Source organism: Vidua macroura, chromosome 20 (genome assembly GCF_024509145.1).
Source record: "Vidua macroura isolate BioBank_ID:100142 chromosome 20, ASM2450914v1, whole genome shotgun sequence".
Classification (NCBI taxonomy): Eukaryota; Metazoa; Chordata; class Aves; order Passeriformes; family Viduidae; genus Vidua; species Vidua macroura.
This window is the reverse complement of record NC_071590.1, coordinates 711,494-735,852: the sequence shown is the minus strand read 5'-3', so window position 1 is coordinate 735,852 and position 24,359 is coordinate 711,494. Positions and strand designations below refer to the sequence as shown.

Below are 24,359 nucleotides of genomic sequence, written 5' to 3'. Positions count from 1 at the left end.
TTTATTGGGTAGGGCAGGAATATATATATATAAAATAGATACAGTGCCCACCAACAATATGATGCTTTCAGAAAGTGTTACAGAATAATTCCAGGGTCTCTCCTGAGTTTAATGAGCTATTTTAAAGTCTACATCCTTGTCTTTACAGCTCAAATGATTGTTCCCAGGCACATCCCTCTGTCCTCACTGGTACTAAATTTCCCCTCTCCGAGCACAGAGCCATTTCAGCAGCAGTTACACACAAGGCTGATCCCAACTCCTTGCTGAAGAGGACTTGCTCTTCTTTTTCCCTAACTACTGCGTTCCCCTCTCCTACTTTCTGTGCCATAACTCATCCCTCACTTGCTGTGACCCCAGGCCTTGTGAGACCCTTTCCCAAACGTGTCCAGCTCATTACAGGTGCAACAAATGCTCAATTTTACTTGCTGGGTTTATTTTCTGATGCTTTCATGAGCTGAATGAGCTCATGGAGGAGTCGAGGACGGGGTGAGCAGTGGGGAATGTGTGGCCAGGAGCATGGGAGGAGGTGGGAGCTGTTGGTATTGTGTTCCTCAATAAACTATCCACTGAGCCTGAGATCCTTCATACAAGTCTTCCCAATCAGTTGGAGATAGGATAATTTGGATTTTGAGATGTGGGTAACTAAAAAAAAAACTATTTCATCTGCAAATTTTGTCACCTCATTAATATACCCTTTCCCAAGTAATTTATGACCATGCTGAAATGCTCTGCATGGAAACTTCCTGACTTCCTCTGTGGTGCTCTGTGATGCAAACAATTCATGTAGGTTTTTTTGCAAATATTTTTTGAGTGTATCTTTCATTCCCTGAGTTATTTGTTGGCCACAGAGACTCACTAATAGACATCCTGCTTCTAATGTGTTGAAAAAGACTTTATTGTTTGTATGGGAGCCCCTGGCATGTTTTTCTCTTTTGACCAGTCTCTTTAACTTGCCAGAATTACAGTCTCTGCTGTTCTCATACTTTGGAGTCAAGTTCCACTTTTCAAAGGTTTCCTTTTCTTTCTGGTCTTCTCCTTTCCTTTATTATTCACTGTTGGGGTTTTGGGCTCAATGGTGTAAATTTACTCCAAGCCTCCAGCAGGAAATCTTTCAGTATTTTCCGTGTAACTCAAAAACATTTTGCCTTTTAATTTGCTTTCTAAAATGTTTTTCCAACTACTTTTCTTATTCTTAGACTTCTAGTGTTTGAGAATGCCTTATTTATTTATTTATTTTTCTTTTCTAAGAATAGGGGGATTTGAGTATATAATGGGCACTATTAGAGAAATAATCTGTCTTCAACCAACCTCCCTGTGCACTATCCATGATGGTACCTACTTTGGAGGTTGCTCCAAACTTTTCCATAAAGAAGTTGATAAAGATACCAAAATGTGTCTTTTGATCTGACTTCAACACAACATTTGCCCTGCTGGTATGGAGATGATTAAGTCACCCATTAATTATGAGCTGCCCAGGGAGGTCTGGAGTGCCCATCCCTGGAGGTGCCCAAGGAAGGGCTGGACGTGGCACTCAGCGCTTTGGGCTGGGGACAAGGTGGGGATTGGGCACAGCTTGGACTCAGTGGTCTTGAAGATCTTTTCCAACCCCAGTGATTCTGGGATTCTGTGGTTAATACTGTGCTTTTCTACTTCTGTTACCTCCCTCACTTGCTTTTGCCTTTCCTGGTTTCTGGGATCACCACGGAGAGATCATCAGTTGGTAGCTTTGGTATTTCTTTTCCATACTGGTGTGGAATTTCAACTTATAGATTTTTGAAACTGTTTCATGCAATTAAATATATTTTAGTGCAGCCCACTGTATTATTCCTGTATCTCTGTTATCAAAACAACATCTGAATTAACTTCTTTACCTTGAATTTCCCAGGTGCTTATGAAATTAATTTTGTAATTTGAAAGCAGTCAATTTGGTTTACCCATCTTAACTTCAGGCTTGGGTTTTGTGTTTGCAGTACAGGTAAATATTTATATATATTTTTGCATAGAGATGCATATCTGTATATATGTACACATACAGATATATATACACATGCATATGTACTTATACATTTACACTTTCGTGATACACATTTATTCATCAAACCAGAAAGGTTTGGTTTGGGAGGACCTTAAAGATCATCCAGTTCCACCCCCTGCCATGGGCAGGGACATCTTCCACTACCCAGGTTGCTTCAAGCCCTGTCCAGCCTGGCCTGGAACATTTGCAGGGATTATTGATACACAGAGCATTCCTGCATGTGCTATTAGTGCAATATTCAGTTTTTTAGGTGCAGGAATTAAGAGACAAATTTTATCCCCAGATACCAGCTACGAATACATAAAACCTGACTTGCAGAATTACTTTAGAGACCCAAGGGATCAGCGTGGTGTGGGGGTGCTGCTGGAGTGGGGCACTCTGGGAGCTCCAGTGCCTCGGGAAGCACAGGGGATTGGGAAGTGCCTGGAGTGCATGGTCCGGAGCTGGAACCAGGCACAGAGGGAGGCAGTGATGGAACATCTGCAGTGCTTGATCTCTGCAAGCGTTCATCAAAGTCTGAGCAGGCAACAAGTTTCCTCTTGTTGTGTCCTGGTTGGATCTCGCTCGCAGACAGCACGCCATGATCCTCATCTTCACTCGCCATCCTTCACTCCAGCAGCAGCTTTCCCGAGCCTCAGGCACCACAAGCTCTGACTCATTTACTTAATATTCCTCTAATGAAACTGCCCAGAGCTCTGGACCTATTCTCCTCCAAAACAATCGTTCTCCTCCCTATTTTTCCACACCCTTCACTTTCTTCTCAGCTCCCGTCACAGTCCTAATCAGACTTTAGCTGAGCTGCCCTGAGCAGACTTTCCCTTCCAGTCCCTGCTGGACCCCTCACATCCTGACAGCCCAAGGAGGGTGTGAGTGGCAGTGGAGGAGCCAGGTGACCTTTAGAGCAAAGCCAGGAGGGCGAGAATCGAGCAGGAGTTTCTTCAGCCGCGGTGCAATGGGCAGAGAGGGACAGCCATCCTGGTGTCCTCCCCACCCTGGGTTTGGAGCAGGACCCTGGGTAGCTGGAAGCTGCACTGGTTCCGGGATATCCGTTGCTGTGGCAGGGGAGCTGGGACAAGCACAGGTGCTTCTTCCAGAAAGGATGGGAATGGCAGAAAAGTCTGAGAATGAAAAATCTCCCCCAGGGCTGTCTGTATTGGTTGGGTGGGCTGGAAGACACTGGGATAAGCAGAGCCTCAAGTCAGGGGCTGCCCCCCAAATCAGCCAGCTGTGGAAATTCTTGCCCAGCCTTGTTGAGACCATGTTACCACCATAATTCAAAGATGACAAGGTGGTAACATTCCTGGAGTCCTGATCTCTTGATTTCAGGACCTGAAATCCCAGGTAGCAACCCTGGATTGCTCAAGGGAAGCTGGCTGAGATGAATTTTCTCTTTTTGTGGAATCTGCATCTTCCAGGATCTACCTGAGACACCTCCCAGGCATCTCCTGGAGTCTTTTCATATCTCATGTCTTTTCATATCTCCTCCAGGCAGCTGATATCCAGGTACCATCTCCCAGAGTCTTTTCATCTCTGATTTAGGCACTGGATATCCTCAGTAGCAGTCCCAGACTCCTCTAAGGAAGTAATCTGAAATTATTTTTCTCCTTTCATGGAAACCTTATCTTCCAGGATGCACCAGGCATCTCCAGGAGGCTTTTCACATCTTCTCTTGGGAGCTGAGATCCCAGGCAGCAGCCCCATACTCCTCCAAGGAGGTACCCAAGAGGCTCTTTCTCTTTTGAAGGAAAGTGTATGTTCTGGGACCTACCTAAGCTGAGCCCCTTCTTAAGCATTTCCTGAAGTCTTGATATCTGATTTCAGGGACTGAGATCCCACGTAGCAGTCCCACACCACTCCAGGGAAGCTTCCCAAAGTGTTTTTGCTCTTTTGGTATAGTTCTCTGTTCCAGGCTCCAGTTGAAACTCCTCAGATATCTGCAGGGAGGGCAGAGCAGGGCCCAGGCTCTGCTCCGGGGCCCAGCGGTGGCACCAGAGCCACGGGCAGGGCCTGAGCCCAGGAACTGCCCCTGCCCAGGAGGCAGAACTTCTGCCCTGGGCAGTGCCCAGCCCTGAACAGGCTGCCCAGGGAGGGGCTGGAGTCTCCCTCGGCGGGGATACTCCAGAGCCCTGTGCACACAGTGCTGTGCCCTGTGCTCTGGGATGGCCCTGCCTGAGCAGGGAGGTGGCACCAGTGACCCTCGGGGCTCCCTTCCAGCCTGGCCTGCTCCAGGATTCTGTGGGATAAAGGGAACTGCAGCACACATTAATTGGCAATGCTGAGGTCCAGGAATAGGGAGTCTTTGGTCCTCTTGGGAAGCAGATGGGGCTGATCCAGAGCAGGACTGGCTGCCCAGGGAAGGATGTTTCTTCCTAGGGCTGGAAAATCTGTGGACATGGCTTCTCAAACTCAGTGTTGATAAGCAGATTCCTTGCTCCTAAGGAACATGTTGAGTCCATCCTCAGGATGTCTTTTTAAAAGTGTTGCTATGGTATCTGCAGAATGGCTGCATCCAGGGCAGAGGATTTGGTGGGGTATTGGTAAGTATAAAACAATAGATGGGTGGATGTTCCTGCCAAGATCTGGCATTGTTGCATGGAGGATTTCTTCCTCCTGAGCAGCTCTGAAGGATGCACAGGGTGTTTCTGAGCAGCAGGAGAGAAGGATTTGGGTTTGGGTGGATGATGGGGCTGCTGAAGGGGAGGTGGGTGATGGGGAAGAGGTTTGGCTCTGGAGGAGGGGATTAGTGGGGTGAGGAGGACAAGGTCTGTCCAGGGGTGCTAATGGGAGGAGCGGAGCCATTTCCCGTGCATGAGCTGGAGGCTGGTCCTGAGCAAGGCAAGGCAGGGGCTGGTGAGAGTTGTTGGAGCTGCACACACAGAATTCTCCTGCTCCCACAGCCTGTACAGACAGGCCCGTGCTCCTCAAAGGAGGGATCAGATTCTTGCCCTCCGGGGGTTTCCAGCCAGCTGCAGTTCAGAGGAGTCCTTTCTTTCTCCTGCTGTTCACGCCCTGCAAAGAATTTTCTATCAACAAAAGAAATTGTTTTGTAATCAACTTGATGTTCATCCCCAGTTCTGGGCTATGAAGGGGGTTTTGAAGGACCAGGGAAATGGAGCCTGGAGGTTGTGGAAGAAGAGGACAGCAGACAGTGTCACAGCCCAGCTGGGATGGGCTAGAGGAATTTTGGGGACACTCCAGAGCCAGTGAAACTCTTGGGTGCATCTCTGGGAGTGGGAGCAATTAGACAAAATGCAAAGCAAAGGAAAGGAATAATCCCTGGAAAGGAAGCGTTGGGGGATCCCCTGAGTGTGCCGTGGTAGGCTGAGAAGACTTCTACTCCTGCAGCTTTTCTGGCTGGATTTAAAGTCTGTTGGGTGCTCCATGGCATGAGGGTCCTTGAAATATTGGTTGTAGCTCAGGCTGTACCTCAGCCAATATGACCATGTCAAACTCAGAAGGATTTTGTTTGAGCACTGTTTGTTATCGTTCCAGGGATAAACCAGTCCTGTTAAACCCTACTTGATATTAGCCCTGTTGTGAACCTTCTGAGGTCAGGCTGGGCAGAAGAACTGTTTTGACATGCCTCAGCTTTTGGAAAGCAGCTGTTGTGTCCCTTTGCAGTACAAGTGTCCTTGCCTGGGTCTGCTATTGTGGAGTCAATATTTTTTAGAGAAAGATGGAAACATGGGCTGCCTCAGGAGCTGGACTCGGTTACCTGACTGGTTTTCTTGGCTTCCATGAACGTGTCCAGAAGCCAGTGAGTTTGGAAAGAAATTTTTTTGTGCTTATAAAAGGTGATTTTTAAATGTCGAAGTTGAAAGTACTTTTTTTTAGTAAAAAAAAAATCACCACGGAACCATCCCAAGCTGGCTGAGCATGAAACTGCCTGAGCAGCTGAGCTGAATCCGTGGCACTTTCTGGAAGATTTTTTCAGGCCCCATGTTAGTGTTCTATCTCCCAGGCAGGAGCTCACACTGACCAACACACCACAGCCTTTAAGCTGTTTGTATCCAAAGTTTTTGGTTACTTAATTCTAAACTGACCACATCCCCATCTTCGGAGGATTTGCCACATCATGGTGCTCTGGAAGTGTCCTGTGGCCCTTGATTTATAGCAACTAAATAGCAGTGGGGTCAGTGGTCAGCTGGCCACTGAGCAGGAGGCTGGATGACAACAAGAAAGAATAGTTTTCCATGGAAGCTGGAGTGTCTAACGGCACTGGAGGTGTGAGGATGGATCAGCCTCCGGAATATTAACCATGGAGATGGCTCTCAGCGTTTGTTGCCAGTGCTGATAGCCCGGGGAGGAGATGGCACATGGGTTCATCTGCCTCATTGCATTCTGAGCCGATGAGTTTGGCTGGGGATGAGGGAATTTGATACAGTTGTACAGAAGCAGCATCTCTGCAGGTTTCCAAAGCATGAGAAACAGCCATCCCTGGACAGATCTGTGGGAGAAGCAGCAGTGTTTGGGAATTCCCCACTCCCAGTAGCAGAAGTGATTGATGGGAGCTGGGGGATCCTGGGGTTGGTACATGAGCAGTGGTGTTTGGGCTGTCAGGCTGCCCACACTGCGAGGGAAGCTGTGGTGAGCAGCGCTGTCGGAGAGCGGTGAGGGATTGATCATGGAGCTGGGAGAGAGCTCAGGCCGAGAAGAGTGGGAAGGAGGGGCTGTGCCGCTCTCTATCTGGATTAGATTCAGCAAGGAAGGTCATTTCCAGACTAATTTTTGGTATTAGAGGAGGATTTGAATGCTCCTGCAGGAAAAGTGCCACCCCCACTACCCCACAGCAGTTTGTCCAAGTTGACCTCAGTGGTTTCCTGCCAAAAATACCTGTGAACAATAATGACTTGTTAATGATTTATCCCTGTGTTCTCGAGTACCACAGAAACCATCGGGACTCTTAAGGTTTTGGCTACAATGGCTTTTTGTCCTTCCCTGTGACAGGGATGCCAGTTGCATGAGGGAACCATGGGCTCAGTGTACTGGGCAGTGTAAATGCACATTGTTCAGTGTGACTTTAGGGAATATTGGTGGGAAAAGCAACTGCATTGGACCAGGGGAGAAGTCAACTGAGCTGTAATGCAGGATTGTCCCTTGCAGAGTTGTGAGCTGACGCCAGCAGGTTCACCGTGGTGCCAGCAAGGCACAGCTGTACAGAGAGTGTGCTCTCTGCAAAGAGCTGCAAGTCCACGTTGTGTGGACCTGGTGTGGCTCTGGACATGGGATCCAGCACAAAAAACTCTCTTCTTCCCTAGGAGATGGGCACCTGCCATTTTCCCAGGCCATCAGGGCAAGAGAATGGAGGTTTTATGGCATAGAGGGGTGAGGTACCACACCAAAAAGCTCTTCTCTGTGCTTCCAGCGTGGCTGTGCAGTCAACCCGCCTCAGCCATCCTGCCTTGGGAATGGGAGCACCACAAGATGAAAAGCAGCAGATAGACAACCACCTCCACCCTGCAGAACCAGGAGAAAAGGCAGTGGAACCCAGGAACCAGAGTCTGCATGAGTGGACTCAAGGTGTACATGACTCATTTTATACAACAAAGAAGAGTTTCAGCGCTGGGCAGCCAAAGCAGAAGCTTCAGGCAGTGCTTGACTTTCCCAGTGTTCTTTATCTGGCAGGGGCAAGTGTCATTGTTAAGAAAAAAGCAGAAAAAAACAGAATTGGCAGGTGCCAATGGAGACTCCATTCATCATGTCTCCTCTGTAGGAACCAGGGATGAGAGCAGGAGACCTCCCTCTAGTAACAGGAGGACTTTCTCCTTTCTGAAATTCTTTAGTCTGATGTACTGTTCCAGATGTCCTCATTATCCCAGCACTCGTCCTCCTCTGTCCCCTCTCACAGAGATCCAGGATGGCAAGGGCTGGATGCTCCAGTGGAGGAAATGTCACAGCTCGCCTCCTTTCACTGCCCCAAACAAATGGGCTGTGAGTGGCTCCCTTCCCCTTCCTTGGAGTAAAACAGCTGTTATAGCTCAGTCATTTCAAAGGAATGTTTGATCAAATTATTGGGGCCCTTGAATGAAGGCAGTGGGCAGAGCATCCACTGGATCTCACTCTGTTGAGCAGGGAAGTTATTTCACTTCTGCCCCATTTGTCCTTCATCCTGTGTTCACTGCTCTGTGCTGCTCTGGACATGGCAGCAGAGATGCCTGAAAATGGAAATTTCTCCACATTTTTTGCCTCAGTCTCTTGAGTCCTGGGGCAAGACTTCTGTCATCCCTGTCCCTAAGAACCTCCACATGGAGATTTGCCCTTTGGTGATGAATGCTGGAGGCTCCAAATAGGCTGAAACTATGGGAGGAGTTTCATGCTTACCTGCTTCAAGCTCCTTCCAGTGTGCCAGTTCAGCTCTTTGAATGTCTGTGACACCGTGGAGCCACCTGGTCTAGTGGAAGGTGTCCCTGCCCATGGCAGGGGGTGGAAGGAGATGGTCTCCAAGGTCCTTTCCAACCCAAACCATTCTGGGATTCTGTGATCTTCAGTGGCTGGAGTCCCCCAGGATGCAGCAAGGATGGTAACAGAGTTCACTCTTGGAAGTCTCCTGTGAAATTATCTTCAGTCCAAGAAAGAGTATTTTATTGACTTCTCTGGAATCCTTTGTTGAGATCAATTGCAGGGAATGTTGTGGAGCAAGTATAAACGGGCTAAAAGGAAATAAGGTGTGTTTTTGAAATCCTTCAGGCTGTTCACCAGCTGGCTCTGGGTACAACTCCCAGATCAGTAACTCTAGTAATGCTGGGAAGATATCCCAAGTGGAACACCAAGTGGAAAACCACTCTTTGAGTGGTCTCTGCTGGTCTGTGATAGTCAGGTCACAGATTCCCAGAATGGTCAGACTGGAAGGGGCCACCGTGGGTCGCCTGGTCCCAGCCCCCTGCTCAGCAGGGCCATCCCAGAGCACAGGGCACAGGATTGTGTCCAGATGCATTTGGAATATCTCCACCCCCTCCCTGGGCAGCCTATTCGGGACTTGAGCACTGCCCAGGGAAGAAGTTCTGCATCATATTCAGGTGGAATTTCCTGGGCATCGGTTCCTGCCCAGGTCACAGGCTTATGTCAATTCTGGGTCTGATCCCGTGGGCCTGTGCTGAAATTCTTGTCTTGGCTCAGCATCTGAAGATGTCACTGAAAGAAATTTTCAAGCAATTTCACTTCTGCTGTTTAAACTGGTGCAGCCCAGTTGTTGTGTGGCCTTGGGAAGAGCAGTGAGTGTAGGTTGGAAGTGAGGCAGAAGTGCAACCCAGGCACCCACCTTTGGTGCCTCCTGCAGCAGCAGATGAGCTCAGCATCCCCAGGAGCCCGGAGCTGCATTCTCGGCATTCCTGTAGCTCCTTAGATGTCAGTGATGTCACCGATAGCAGCCAGGGAATTGCAGATCCCAGAGGGCCTGAACTCATGTCTAAGCAAGTAAAGCGTAGGAGGAACCAATTTCTGTCGTGTACTGCACTGTGCCAGCAAGTTTCATTGAATTAAATCACAGCAAATATATTTGCATCTACATTTCTGTCTTCTGGGAATACAGCAATGTCCAACAAGAGATACTTGTGTCCTCCACCAGCCACTTGCTCATCCATACTACAGAAAACTACATCTGAGCAATAAAACAGCGGGAAGCTGGTGCAGAGTGAGACTGAAAAGCAAATAACTTATTCCTTTAGCTGTTCAATCTTTGTTCTTGTGCCCAGGACCTGCTGATATAAAACATATTTCAAGACAGAACTGGCATGGAGTGAAGGCATGAGCCCTTCTCTGGAAAGCATCCCTTGAAACTCTATCTCTTGTCAGCCTGTGAAAGAGATGAGTTTGCATTTTTTTTTATGCAGGACAAAATAGCTTGATTTAGGAACACAGAAGCAAAATTTTAATTGAAGTTTCATAGTTTTATCACCTGGAATTCTGTACCACGAGCTTTGGGATGATGGCAAACCAGTAATGTGCAGGCTCTTGGTAGGCACGGGATGCATCAGTTCTTGCTGCTGGTGTAGCTGGGAGTTTGGAACTCTGGGATAGACTAAAGCAGCACTTTTTTTTAACAATGGTTTGGTGGTATCTTGAAGCCACAATGGCAGAGTCTGCGCATGAACGGCATTAAATAGCGTTTCACAGGCTAAAGTTTGGTGGTGAGGTAGACTGATGGGCCATGAGACATGTTTCTATCTGAAATGGAAATCTTAATATTTTTTTTTTCCTAGTTGTATTTAGGAAGTTACCTCTGACAGGACCTTCCAGGGCAGAGCATGGTGCAGAGATTAACTTCTGCACTCGCTGAGCCTCCCCAGGTGGCTGTGGGTGCAGGACCATGGGTAGGACGGTCTCCTCTGTAGCTCCTCTGCAGCTGTGGAATTTCTTGCTCAGAAGCAGAGTTTGCTCTGCAGCCTCAGTGCTGCTTGAATGTGGCTGTGTTACTCAGCTGTAATTACAGCAGCTTGCCAGTTCTTTATTTCATCCCTTCATTTCAATGGGATTTCCAGATCTGCTGCAATTTGCCCCAGAGAGCTGGGGTTTGTTTTCGAGCCCAAATCCAGCCAGACCTTATACCTACGCCTGCATTTCTCCATCTACAAATAACAATGGAAGTGATTTTATCTAATCTCCCACCACCTGGCTTGTTCTTGTGCTCACTCTTAGGCATGAGGGTATTGAAAATGCTTTTGGCAGGAGGTGCTTTAAGCTGTGTAACCACCAGCATTAACCCAACCACCCAGGCTATGTGTAAAGAACCAGGTATAGATGGCAGTGACCTCATGCAGGGAGGGAAGCCTGGATAGCCAGAGCTCATGGTTTGTGCGGTGTCCTCTGTGAAGGGCTGGAAGGCAGCAAAGCCATGGCTGATGTCCTGCAGGAAACGGCCCACCCACGTGCGGCCCTGGGCACCGGGGGCTTCAGGGAGCCCTCAGGCCTTCCTGTGTCTCTACGTGACTTGGCGCCCAGATCCCAGGACACCTCTCCAGAGCAGATCTGTGACTTTCTAGCTTGAGTTTCATGACGGAGCGCCCAAGGCCCCTCCTCTACGCCGGCATTTCGGCGCTGTGCTTTGGAAGGACTCCAGACCAGCAGTGAAGGGCTCTTTGATAATATCTGACGGGTGGGTAAGAATTTTGGGCAGCAGCCAAGGTACACATTGCCTGTAATCGTTAACTCGGTCTGTAAACAGTTCAAACGGCACTGAAGAGGCCGTCAGTTATTACATTAGAGAGAAGCCTTTCATGTGCCCGCGCAGGAGCCGGAGCCACGCAGTGCCAGCCCCTGCGGAGCAGCTCTGGCTGCAGGGCTGCAGCACGGCCTGGCCCTAAGCGGGTGCTGTGCGCCTGACCTTCAAACCCTCGGCGCTGCAGCAATAACTAAATCATTACTTTCCTTTTGTTCTGCACCTGGCTCAGTGGTGGAGCCCAGTGAGATGGAGGGGGAAGGGATCAGGCAACGCTCTCCCCGGCGCCAGCCGGGAAGGTTCAGCAGGGCTGGCTCCTCCACCCCAAACCCATCTCCTGCCGGCACCTTTCCCCTGGGGTGACTCCTCCACCCCAAACCCATCTCCTGACAGCAGCTTTCCCCTGGGGTGACTCTTCCATTCCAAGCCCATCTCCTGGCTGCGGCTTTTCCCTAGTGAGAACAGCTCCATGTGCAATCCTAACAAACATTTCACTTGTGAACTGGTAAAGCTTCCCTGGACCATTCCTGGTTTCTCTAGAAATGGCCGCAGTGCTGGTTCAGGGCCATGTCAGGGTCCTGACATTTCCAGGCAACAGTGCTGCTGAGCTTCATCTTCAGGAGAGTTTTAGAGAATTTCCCAGTCCACATCAACCTCTGGAGAGATCTTTGGTCTCTTTCCAGGAGCAGTTCAGCCCTTCTGGAGATGTGTGATGCTTCAGAAGTTGTTGTTTAATTTGCCCCAAAAGGAATTTTCTTGTCAGTCTTTTCTCTTCTAGACCTGCTTTCTCCTTTCTAGAGGATCAAGAATGCTCCTTCTGGCATCAGTTGTCAAGGTTTTAACTTTGAAACCTATTGTAAAAAGCTGGTGGTTGAGGAAAAGTACCCAGTGACTGCAGTAAAGTGATCTGGGCTCAGGTGAGTCTCTGTATGTGGCCAATCACTGCTTTCAGGGTCAGAGCTGTCTCAGGTGTTTCAGTTATGGGAGTCCTCATGTGTTTGTGCCACCCCTGAGCTCTTCCCAAGAGACGTCTGTGCTTGGAGAGGTGAGAGAGCTTCTGGCACAGCTTGGGCTTTGCCAGTGCTTTGAGGGCTGTAGAGGGACAAGACTTGTGTGAGTTTGTGGGACAGCTTTAACCTCCCAGCCACTGCCAGCACAGTACAGAGGGTCATGTCAAAGAGGGTCTTCAAGGATGGAGATGGCTCCAGAGTGGGGAGAGGCTGGGCCCTCCAAGGTATTTGAGGTGAGCAGGACAGTGTGGGTTGGATGCTCTCCATGGGGTTTGGGATCCAGACTGCCTGCAGAGTGCTTGAGGCAGAGGAGCATGAGCTGTTCTCCCGTGACTTGGGCCAGCTTGCCTTTACTTCCATTTAGTGCTGTGAGTCAGGGCTGACCAGACTCCCTTTGCCTTTGATACTCCAACATGGATGTTGTTTGATACTCCATCATTGTTGTTGTTTGATACTCCAACATGGAGCAGACAGAGACAGTTGAACCAGACATTGTTATGGAACTTTGCCAGAGGTTTCCTTGCCAGTCCATACAGTCCTCGTGGTGGCTGGGCCAACAGAAGTGACACTTGCTTCCCTCAAGTGGGATTTCTCTGTCCGCAGGAGAGCAAAATTCAGCAGAGCTGTCAGTTAGGCGTGTTTGAGAGTTTTCACCAGCCCCATGGGAATCATTTGGGTTGGAAAAGCCCTCTAGGACCATCAAGTCCAGCCTGTGCCTGGTCCCCACCTTGTCACCAGCCCAGAGCACTCAATGTCATATCCAGGCCTTCCTTGGGCACCTCCAGGGATGAGAACTCCATCATCTCCCTAGGCAGCCCCTTCTGAGATCTGACCACTCTTTCCAGGAAGAAATTCCTCCTGATGTCCATCCTGACCTTCCCCTGGCACAGTTTAAGGCCATTTCCTCTTGTCTTGTCCCTTGTTTCCTGGGAGCAGGGCCTGACCCTGACCTGGTTCTGAAGTCCTTTCAGGGAGTTGCAGAGAGCGACAGAAAAGATCCAGGCTTCACCTAAACTGTCTAATCCTGCACGTGTGGTAATCAAATAAACATCTCTCTTGGGTCGAGCACTGCTTTTCATTGCTCACCAGCTTGGTAATGAAAAGGAGAGGGAAAACCAGTAATTTCTTGATTAGGGACTGATTTGTTGTATCAAACCCTCAGGCCCTGCTGACCCTTGACTCGGGCCAAAGGTAGTGAAGTTCATGAGCATGAGTAAGGGCACAAGCACAGGAGTATTGCACTGGCACCTTGCAGGTCTTTTGTCTCCTCTCCCACCTCTGGCCATTCCTTCAGGGGACTCGGATGGTTGTGAGAGCTGTTCGCACATTGAGGTAGGGCCTGAGTCTCTGTAAGAATAATGCATCTGTTATCAGTGAATGTGTTTGTCTGTGACTCATATGTGGGTAAGGTGTGTTTGCTGTTATAACAGCTCTTGAAACTTTATGCAGGTAAATTTAAAAAGCCCCATATCCTGATGACTGAGCTTCATGCCCAGGAGTCATGGAAGTGGCAATTTTCCCTTGGGCCTCTTGAAACACTCTGCTGTTCTTTTCCAGCCAGCCATTTCCATCTTCATGGCTAAAATCCACTTTATCTCCCTGCCCCGTCCCTCCTCATCCTCCCATGTCCTTCTAGCAGTGTCCCACAGCACTTTCCAGCTCTGCTGTCGCTGTGTTTCAGCCGCCTGGCAGCATCTCCTGTGCCTGTGTTAGTGTCCTGTCATTCCTACTGCTGTCTCTGTGAGTAGAGTGGAATGGTCTTGGGGTAAGAGTGGCTTCTGTTCAGCTGGTAAAGCTGGAGACTTCAGGTAAACTGGGAAGAGCCTTTCTTACAGCAGTAAAGACATTCATACAGTATTATTCATGGAGTCACAGAATCACTGAGGTTGAAAAAGACCTCAAAGAGCACCAGGTTCAACCTGTGACCAATCCCCACCTTGTCACCCAGCCCAGAGAACTGAGTGCCATTCATGGACACCTCCAGGGATGGGAACTCCACCACTTCCCTGGGCAGCCCCTTCCACTATCTGACATGAAGAAATTCTTACTAATGTCCAACCTGAACCTCCCTGGACACAACCTGTAGCTGTTTCCTCTTGTCCTGTCACTTGTCTGGGGGAAGAGTCCGATCCCCACCTGGGTCCAACCTCTTATCAGGTTGAGCTTTGGGGCAGGCTGGGAGAGGAGGATCTGGTGACCGGGTGGTCCCAACAGGGCAGTGCTGCTGATAGGAGCATTCTGCAGTGACTGAGAAGTGCACATGGCCTGTTCCATCCCAGCTGTGCACAGTCCCTGGTGCCAGCAGCTGGGACATTGCTTATGCTCTGACACCTCTGGGAGATGCACTGTGCAGGTGCAGATCTGGCCTTTAGAGCTGAGACATCTGCCCTGGTCCTTCCCACAGGAATCCTGTCTCAGGTGCCCTATTTCCATCTCCTCATAGACCCAGCAGAGGATCTTGCCCAGTAATTCTTACATCCAGGCTAGTGTTGGCAGCAAAGATGGAGAGGGTGGTAGGAGACCGCTTCCACTTCCCTTTTGAAGCCTACAAAGGAATACAAACGTTACTTAGTTCAGAGGCTCACTGACAGAATTCCAGCAGGGAAGAGATGTCTTGAGCCAGACATATGCACAGATCCAGGAATATCCATATCCTGCCCCAGAAGCTCATGCTGGGTGACAGTGACATGACAGCTGGGTGAAGCCAGCAGTGGGCAGTGGGTGTCTCTCCCATGGATGCACGGACGTGGCATGACAATGTCCGAGATGCTCCGTGTCACCAAAGGTGCCATTGTGGTGCCCTGGGCCCCTGGCTCATCCCCTCACTGCTGCTTTGGCTGTAGCTCATCTGTGAAGGAGCTTTTCCACAAGGCATTTCATCCACTCAAGGCTGTGGCGCCAGTGGCATGTGGAGAATGGTCCTGGCATGAGATGGCGAACGGTCCTGGCATGAGCTGTGGTAGGGAAGGCCTTGCTGTCGTGGACAAAATCCTTGCACCCTTCTCCTGGTCCTGCATGTGTGAGCATTCCCTCAAGGTCTTGCCTGGGATTGTACCTGCTGGAATACTGGCGAGAGGAGGGGAGGGAGAACTGCTGCTGGGACACAGCCAGAAGTCACAGTACTGTCCCACAGATAAGGCAGCAGCTGGCTCTGCTGGTGTTCTGGGCACAGATGCTGTCCTGGCTCTCTGGCACCACTGACCATGAATCCCAACTGTATTCTGGAGTTTGGTTCCTAGATGAAATATTTGTGGCAAAAGTCTTCTAGTGGGGAGGTGAGTGTGCAGCCCATGGTGCTGCCTGGTGAGTGCAGAAACCCGTGTGTGCCCCAAAATGTGCAGAGCACAGGCAAATCCCAATGGATACTCCTCTGCAGCCCCCTGACTGCAGCAGGCTGTGCCCACAACCAGGCTGGTATCCCCACCTTTGCATTTAACAGCTCTTCCTGGTGTTTTGATCTGGGAATTCTTCATATTTTTAATGAGTTTCTGTAGCTTTAACATATCCCACCTCCAGTAAGCTGAAGAATTCTTGTTCACATAATCACTTGTACAGAAATCTCTATTTGAGATGGAGTGAGCAGGACTCCTTGTAACAGTTAAAGTGTTGACACACTGCAGCTTTATCTAGTGGATTTTCATTTTTCATTTGTTTTTTACAGTAATGCCTGTTTGCTTTTTGACTGCTTTGGGTGATTCAACAATGGTTTTCATAAAACTCCCCACAGTGACTCCAAGCTCTTTCCTATTCATTAACGGCTCACCTAGAGCTCATCCCTGTGTAAAATACCTGGATATATTTTTTCATATTTGCATTTTTTTAATGTCTTGTACCACTCCATCACTCAGTAGCATGAGATCCTTTGCTAGTCAGTTTTAATAATACTTTTACCAAGTTGGATTTTTACGTCTTACTGAAGAGTTCGGTCGTTTCACCGTCCCTCTCATTTTCCATGTGGCTTGTGAATATTTGGACAACCCAAATTGCCTTGGGACTGTCCTGGTGAGTTCATTGTAAGGGCTGCCCCGCTTTCTTCTCTTTTTAGTCCTGAAGATCATAGAACCATGGAATGGTTAGGATTGGAAAGGATCTTAAAGCCCATCTCATCCCACCCCCTGCCATGGGCAGGGACATCTCAGGGTGCTCCAAGCCCCGTCCAGCCTGGCCTTGGACACTGCCAGGGATGCAGGGGCAGCCACAGCTGCTCTGGGCACCCTGTGCCAGGGCCTGCCCACCCTCCCAGGGAACAATTCCTTCCCAATATCCCATCCATCCCTGCCCTCTGGCAGTGGGGACCTATTCCCCCTTGTTCTATTGCTTCAGGCCCATGTCCAAAGTCCTTTTGCCTGGGCAGTACTGCACAATATTCCATTGTCTTCCATACCCTTGACCTTGCAGAAGAACAGGAGAGGAGACACCAGAGTCTGCCATTCATGGAACTACCTTTAGTCCCACACTCACTGACTGCTTTGAGGAACCCTGTGGCTCTGTGAACCATCCCTTTCCTTTTCCAAAGCTCTGTTAGTTCTTCCCTTCTCTTCGTTAGCCTGTTTTTTTAACCTGGCTTTTCTTTTAGCAGGGACATCAGCATTATCAATCTGCCATTCCCTGCATTGCTCTTGACTCCTTCAAATGCATTTTGGTATTTGCTGCCTGCAGTTTTTCTGGGATTGTGGTCAATGTAGTGAAGAGTTCAGTCCAGGATTTTTCTCAAGCCCTTTGGTGAACACTCTCCTGTCCTGTTCTCTTCCTGTCTTTTCCATGTCAATCCTATGGGTTGGTTATACCATTTCTTCTGCCACTTCATATCAGATCAGATTTTGATTCCTCCTCCATGAAGAAAGCGTGGGAAGTGCTCTGAGTTCCCTTACAGAGAAAACTGAGGATTTTCTCCATGTCCTTTTTCAGCCCTTGTCCCTCAGGACTCCTGGGTGAACAGAAAGGGAAACAGAAATGTTTAAAGGCTCCCTGGGGAAGAAAAAAAAAAAAAAGCACAAATAATCTCTTTTCCAGGGGCATGGTTGATTCAGTGAGAATTAATAGGCTCAGGCTGGAGCAAAACCGACTCCAGTGAGGCACTGCAATACACTTTCTGATGTGGAGGAGAAGGGAGTCCTGGAGTGAGAGAGGAGTCTCCCTTTTTGGAGGTCTTGAAAAAACAGGTTGAGCAAGTGTCTCAGAGGAATGTTTTAGGTCTGGCTAATCCTGCCTTCAGGCAGCAAAGTGGGCTAGATGACCTCTCAGAGTCACCTTTTTTCCTCCTGTTTTCTACATGAAGCTCCCAAGTGGGAATTGTGCACCTCTTCATGTCTGATTCCCCAGGACCTTTCCCCACGTTTCTGCTGCTCAGTGCAACCTGTGATTCATGCTGGTGTGAACTTCAGTATATTAGGAGTGGTACTGTGGACAGAAAAGGTAGAAAATAAAGAGAAGCCATAAGGTAAGGAAACAAGAAACCAAAAAGGTTATATCGAGAAGATAGGGATGAGGAGGAGCTCTGTGTCTTCTCCGAAGGTGTGACAGGAGGGATGTGGTGACAGAGACAGATGGAGTGACAAAGCCAGGGGTCACAGGTTGACAGTGTCTTACCAGGGCCGGAGTGTGGACAGAGCTGCAGGGCTGAATCACCCAAGAGTGGGTCCAAACCCTGTCAGCTGATCCTAGCCTACCGCTGGGATCCTTGAGCACAGAGCCAGGCAGGGATTGTCCTGGGAGAAGGATCTGGCAGAACAGCAATGTGTGTTCCACCAGGGAGCCCTAGCTGGAACAGCATAATAACCCCTGCGGTCCCTCTGCTGACTGGGAGCCCCTGGGAGTGGGCAGTGCTGGCACAGGAGTGTGATGGGATTTAGGCAGCATGTATGAAACCTCTCTGATTTTGGGTATGAACATACCCCTCTCTCCAGCAGTGGGATTTTGTTGTCTCCTAGATCAGATAAGGGTCCATAAGGAGCTGTGGCCCCGTGGTGCTGCAGAGGTGCCCAGCCCAGCAGAGAGGGGGATGCCCTGCCTGGGAGCCCATCTGCAGCTACAGACCCAGGAAGGGAGCAAAGGATCCTCACTCTGCAGCCGCAGCCATGCATGGGGCACGAGTCCTCTGCACCGAGAAGTCTCATAATATTTGTTTTTCCACATCATCCTTAGATTATTTTTCGAGTCTGCACTTGTCCTGTAAGCACAGTGTGCAGCCAGAATTCCTCATTCATAATACCAGGACGGGGCAGTGGGAATGCCAAGAAATGCTGTTGCAGGATGAAGAAAGTAAGAGCCATGTCTTGCTGCTGTGCTGCTGCTGGAGGAGTTGCCTGTACAGCAACAAACAGAAGAAGGAGCTGAGGGGAGGAGAGGGAAGAGGTCTCTGGAGCAGAGACGAGTGGACTGTGTGGCTTTGGTGGATGGTGCTTGTGTCCTTGCCCCAGGAATGTCCCTGAGCTGCCCCTGGGCATTGCAGGATGCTGAGAAGGCTCCTGGGCTCAGCCTCCAGCCTAATCCATGTCTGTGAGGCACCCAGCACAGAATAATGAGGGTCCACTACTCTGCCTCAGCTCCATGGACAGCTGCCCGTGTGGGAAGGGTCTCAGGTGCAGGTACCAGCAGGTCTTCTCCAGATTTATAATCTGGATCTTGCTCCAGAGCAGCTGCCAGCATTTTCCATATGCTCCCCATACACATTTGGAGGTGCAGCAGCTTGGCCCATTGCTCATATTCCTGGTGTTCATCATTAATCATGGAATGGCCTGGGTTGGAACAGACCTTAAAGCTCATCTTGTTCCGCCCCCTGCCATGGGCAGGGACAACATCCACTGTCCCAGGTCTCTCCAAGTCCCATCCAGCCTGGCCTTGGACACTTCCTGGGATCCAGGGGCAGGCACAGCTTCTCTGAGCAGCCTGTGCCAGGGCCTGCCCACCCTAATGCTGGGATCAGCCCCAGCAATCCTGGTCACAGAGAGGCTGTTCCGAGCTCAGCACACAGGACTATCGCTGCCCCGTGAGTGTCACAGCCAGGGTCGGACACAGCTCCAAGGTCCTTCCCAGCTCCCCCAGGCTCCAGGAGCAGCCCGGGGAAGGCTCGGGTGGGGTCCCTCTGAGTTGTTGGAGCTATCCTGAGATACGCTCCGCATTTCCTGTTTGGTGTTTTTTTTTGTGGCTGTGACAAGCACATATTAACCCAAAGCCATGATCACATCTTAACCCCAGCTCCCAGCCAGGCAAGCAGAGCACAAAGCGATGCCATTCTGGGTGAATCCAGCGGATCATGGGTACTTGGATGCTGTGTCGGTGTTGGTCAAGGCAGCAGCTCAGTGCTCCAAGGGAGCAGGGGCTTTTTGGGAGCTTCCCTGTCTGCTCCAAGCTATAACAGATCAATTGCTTCCCTGAAAACCTGGATTTCTAGAGTTTGTGGTGCTTGGCTTGGTACAATTGCACTCTATCTGATATCCTGTACTCTGAAATCTAACTTCTAGCATCCCAGAATGGTTTGGGTTGGAAGGGACCTTAAGGATCATCCAGTTGTCCCCACTGCTATGGGCAGGGACACCTTCCACTATACCAGGGTTTTGACAAAAGGACACAAACTTTTACTTTAAAATATTACAAATTTCAGTGAAATATGAAATATTTCAGCTTTTACTTTGGTTTTAAGCAGTTCCAGACATGATTAGGAGTTGGGTGCAAACTCACAGCCACGGACATTTGCACTAGGCATTTGAACTCGTTGGTCTCCATGCTATCATCCTAGGATTTGATAATTTTAATTTACTTTCATGGTTTTGTTAGATCTGTTTTTGTTTTGATGCCCAAGACTTGGTGCTACCAAAAGCAGCTCTGTGGCTTTGTGGTGCCTCCCAACTTTGCAGTGCTGGGTGCTTGTGGATGTGGGATTGGTGCTGGGTTGTATCACTGCACGGGCAGCAAAAAGCCTCCCTGTGACTGCCAGCAGCATTCCTGGCACTTTTCTAATGGGTATAACCCTAGGATTGAGGGGATTGTCTGCCAGCCAACTTCCTGGGAAGCCCAGTGCAGAGGGGTCAGTGGGGCGCAGCTGGAGGCCATAAACTGTTGTCTCCAGCTCCAGAGTCCAGCCAGGCTCTGGGTGGTGGTTGCAGTGGCTGGGGTGACACCCAGCTTGGGCAGTGGCTGTTCTTTTGTGTCATTCAAAGCCTCACTGGCTCGGGCAGGGCCATGGGATGTAGCAGTGTTAGGGTGACACCCAGCAACAGGGGGTCCTACACCTCTGGGCAGGTCCAGAGAGTTGCAGGGTGGGGTTGAGCCCCCTTTGCAGTGCTGAGCCCCAGGATCTGAGTTTCCCCTTGCTTTTGTCCCACAGTCCCACCCACTATCCCTGTGCAACACCAGCGAGGATGAACACACGGAATCGGGATTCATCACCATCGTCAAGCTGGAACAGCCGGATCGGGATCCCAACCCCTGCCTGTCCCTGGCCAACAAGGTAAGTGCAAAAATGCCTGAAATAGCATCAGCCTGGGAAGTGAAACCCGTGGTACAGCAAAGAAAAGAAGAGGAGGAGGCAGCAAGGTAGGAAAGAGCTGTTGAGGAGGAGAGAAAAGGACAAGGACAGAGCATGGTCCTTGGCAGAAGGGGTCCTTTGGGAGAGATGCTGTGCCAGCCATCCCAAACACCCATCCCTTGACCTTTTGGACTGTCTGACTGGCAGCTCTGGGATGGTCAGACCTTACCCAACATCCCACACTCTTTGCTGCCCAGTAGCCTTGTGCCCCTCCTGTTTTACAGCCTCATGTTGCTTCTTGCTCTGTGTGATTTGTGTTTCTCTATGTTCTCTGGCCTATGGGAAAACATGGACACAGAAAACATCTTCTGTGGCTCTGTTTCCAAAAATAATGCTGCAGTACTTCACTGGATGAGGCACGGGAAGAGTCAGTGCTGAGCAGTGAGATAAATGCAGACCAGCTGAACTAGTGGTGGGTCATGACTTGTTAACAGTTCATGCCCTGGGAGATCTCAGAGGTCTTTGGATCAGGCACCTCAGTGAAACAGCACTTCCTGTGCCAAAAGCCGAGGTCAGTGGTCCAATTCTCTGGTAATAAGGAAGTCAGGTAGAAACAAGGGTCATTTTAAGCCTTAAAATCTTTGTGATTCTGATTAAGTTGCATGGATAAGGATGACATTGACTTTTTCTTTTGATTGTCTCTCTACCAAATGTGGGGCTATTTTCATGCTTGTGCAAGTGTTGTACAAGCATGAAAACCCCCTTGTTCAGCTCCTCTTGGCTTTACCTGGATTGCCTTCAGGTGATGAAATCACCTGGCACCCTGATGAAGGCACCCTGTTGCCGTCTTCCTGCTGGTGGGGACGTGGTGGGGACGGAGATAGGGTCCTTTTCCATGTTCCCTGCAGCTCAGCTGAAGAAAGCAGGCAAAACTTGTACCCAGTTTTTGCTCCTTCACAGCAGGGTTTTTTCATGGAGGCTGTGGCATCAAAAGTAAGGAAAGGGATGTGATGCCATGGTGGATTTGCCGTCCCAGGGCTGGTTCCCCCTGGCTGCACAGGCAGACAGGCAGCAGTACCTATCCCTTCCTGGGTTGCCCAGCCCAAATTTGGGATGCTGCTGCTCTGGAGCTGGTACCACATGTTGGCATGAGCCAGTGTGATGGAGCTGTCAACCTGCTGACCGTTTCCCCTACACCTGGAAAATGGCCTGGGCCCACCTGGGCAGCTTGTGACACAAGACACAAGAAAAAGGGCTGGGCAGGTGCCTCCAGCTCTCCCATGTCCATCCAGACGTACCCATCACATGCTGGTGGTGCCAGGATGCCCCAGGATGTTTGGTTAGTGCAGCTGCTGTGGAGGATCATGAGCAGGAGGATGAAGCAGCTGCAAAGGCCCATCTTCCATTTCAGAATGTTAAAAGGTTTCAAAACTTAGGCCATGTTGGATGGAGCTTAGAGCAATCTGGTCTAGTGGAAGGTGTCCCTGACCATAACAGGGGGTGGAATGAGATGAGCTTTAAGGTCCCTTGCAGCCCAAACCATTCTGGGATTCTGTTTCACTAGTTTTGTCCTTCATCTTTGAGACTCAGATCACAGCACTGGCAGTACGAGTGTGTTACCGAGTCCAAGGATCAGCTGAGGAAGGTTGGCATGAGGGGGACACGACATGGTGCATTGCTGCACTCTGCTCATCCACCTGGATCCCTTCTCCAGGACTCCTAAACCCCCCAAAGCAAACAAACCCTCAGTTCACCTGGTAGACTGAGTTCACTGGCCATCAGTCATCACTACTCTGTTACCAGAGCCAGGTCCAGCACTGGATTTTGACATCCAGCTGTGCATGACAGCAGTTGCAGTCCTGCAGGTGTTCCTACTCTAAAATCTCACCAAGGGAGGCTCACAGTTCTTCTCCCATAAACAGGAGTAGTGCAGCCACAGAATAGAGCAGATGCTCCTTAAGCTGGCGACATCCCTGGGCCCTGCCTTGCATCATGGATCCTCCATCCCCTGCAATTCCTCCCTGTCTGCTTCTCCATCCTCCTGAAGCCTCTGCCAAGCTCCCTACTCTAATATCCTACAGATCAGAGAATCACAAAAAGGTTGGGACTGGAAGGGACCTTAAAAGATCATCGCATCCTAAGTCGCTGCCATGGGCAGGGATGCTGAGGTCTCTTCCTCAAACTCCCAGGACCACACTCCTCCTCTGGAGCAGGGGTGTAGCTGTGGGATGTGGCTGGTGCTGACTGGAGCTGGAACCTTGTTTTCCTGGCAAGTGTGTCTTGGGGCAGAGCTTTGTATGTGGAATTGCAGGGCTGTATCAATGATGATAAAAATAGCCATGTGCAGTGTTATCACAAGCTCTGCTTCAGCTGTCACCCAGCCAAGCCCTGCACATGGACAGCCCTGGCCAGCCCAGCACGAGGAGAACTCCACCAGCCACCTGAGGCACTTCCCTGCTTCCTAAATTCTGTCACTGCTTCAGCTTCCAAAGCTAAAACCAGCAGGAAAAGTATTAGAGGAGAGGAAGGCATGGAAAGGACCTCTGAAATCAATTCAAAGTGATTCATTGTTCTTTCTGATCATAATTTGTAAATTTCTTAGGGGGCTTATTTTTTATTATTTCTGAGTGAACCAGTGATTGCAAGCCTGGTTGTCAGACTGCTGAGACCTCCAAAATCATCCTGTAAATACCTATTTGCACCAGAAGTGTTTCAGTCCTAAAAGAGGGAGTTCAGCTGTGCCATGTGGCTGAAGAGATACAGCGCAAAGACAGCTAACACTGAGAAAATTACTGTATCAAGCAAATTGTGAAAGGCTTGAACTGGATTACAGAATATCTTGAGTTGGAAAGGAACCCCAAGGATCATCCAGTCCAGGCCCTGGCCCTGCACAGACACCCCAACAATCCCAGCCTGGGCATCCCTGGCAGCAGTGTCCAAACTCTCCCGTAACTCTGGCAGCCTCGAGGCTGTGCCCATTCCCTGGGGAGCCTGGGCACTGCCCAGCACCCTCTGGGGGAAGAACCTTTCCCTGAAATCCACCCTAAACCTCCCTGGCACAGCTCCAGCCGTTCCCTGGGCCCTGCCCCTGGTCACCAGAAGTTGTATCCTTTGCAACAGGAGTCAGAAGGATATTGGGAAAAGTCACTTGTCCAGTCTCAGTTGTTCATTGCCCCATAGTCAGTGTCTTTAGCAGGGTAAAATCATTGTAGAGCTGTTTGTTGTTCATCAAAGCCTGACTATCAGATGGAATTCACTCCCTGAAAGTCCTCTTCCCCTGAAAGTGCTGGCAAACACTGGGGTTCCTTCAATCCCAGGCAGGACCCCAGTCTCTGATCCTAGTCCCGAGCCTTGATCCCACTTTTCCAGCTTCTCTATGAGTGTTAAATCCCATCAGCAGCTCAGAGCCTCCACCTCTGCCTGTTGCCAACCATCTGCGGCTCCATTCCCATCCCTGTACCCAGACCAGGGCCCCACTGCTCCTCGCCGAGGTGACCCAGGAATAGGGATGGAGCCGGTGCCCCACGGCCCCAGCCGGCTTTGGCAGTGCTGCTCCTGTTTGCTCGGCACTGGGGACCGCGGATCAAAGGGCTCTGCCTGAGCTGCCCCGGCCCAGCCCAGCTCTCCTTCCATCTCCCGGGGCTGCCTCTGCCCGCCCGGAGGGCTCCAGGGGCTGCCTGGGAGGAGGTGGGT

At 50.0% G+C, this 24,359-nt stretch overlaps 1 protein-coding gene across 1 annotated transcript in view; it reads left to right on the top strand.

The window, feature by feature from the left end:
• RNF43 (ring finger protein 43) overlaps positions 1–24,359 on the top strand; it is a 57,276-nt gene that overhangs the window by 18,789 nt on the left and 14,128 nt on the right. Inside the window, exon 2 of the mRNA XM_053995705.1 lies at positions 20,526–20,648. Coding sequence (XP_053851680.1) covers positions 20,526–20,648 — 123 coding nt within the window. The remainder of the gene's footprint in view (positions 1–20,525; positions 20,649–24,359) is intronic.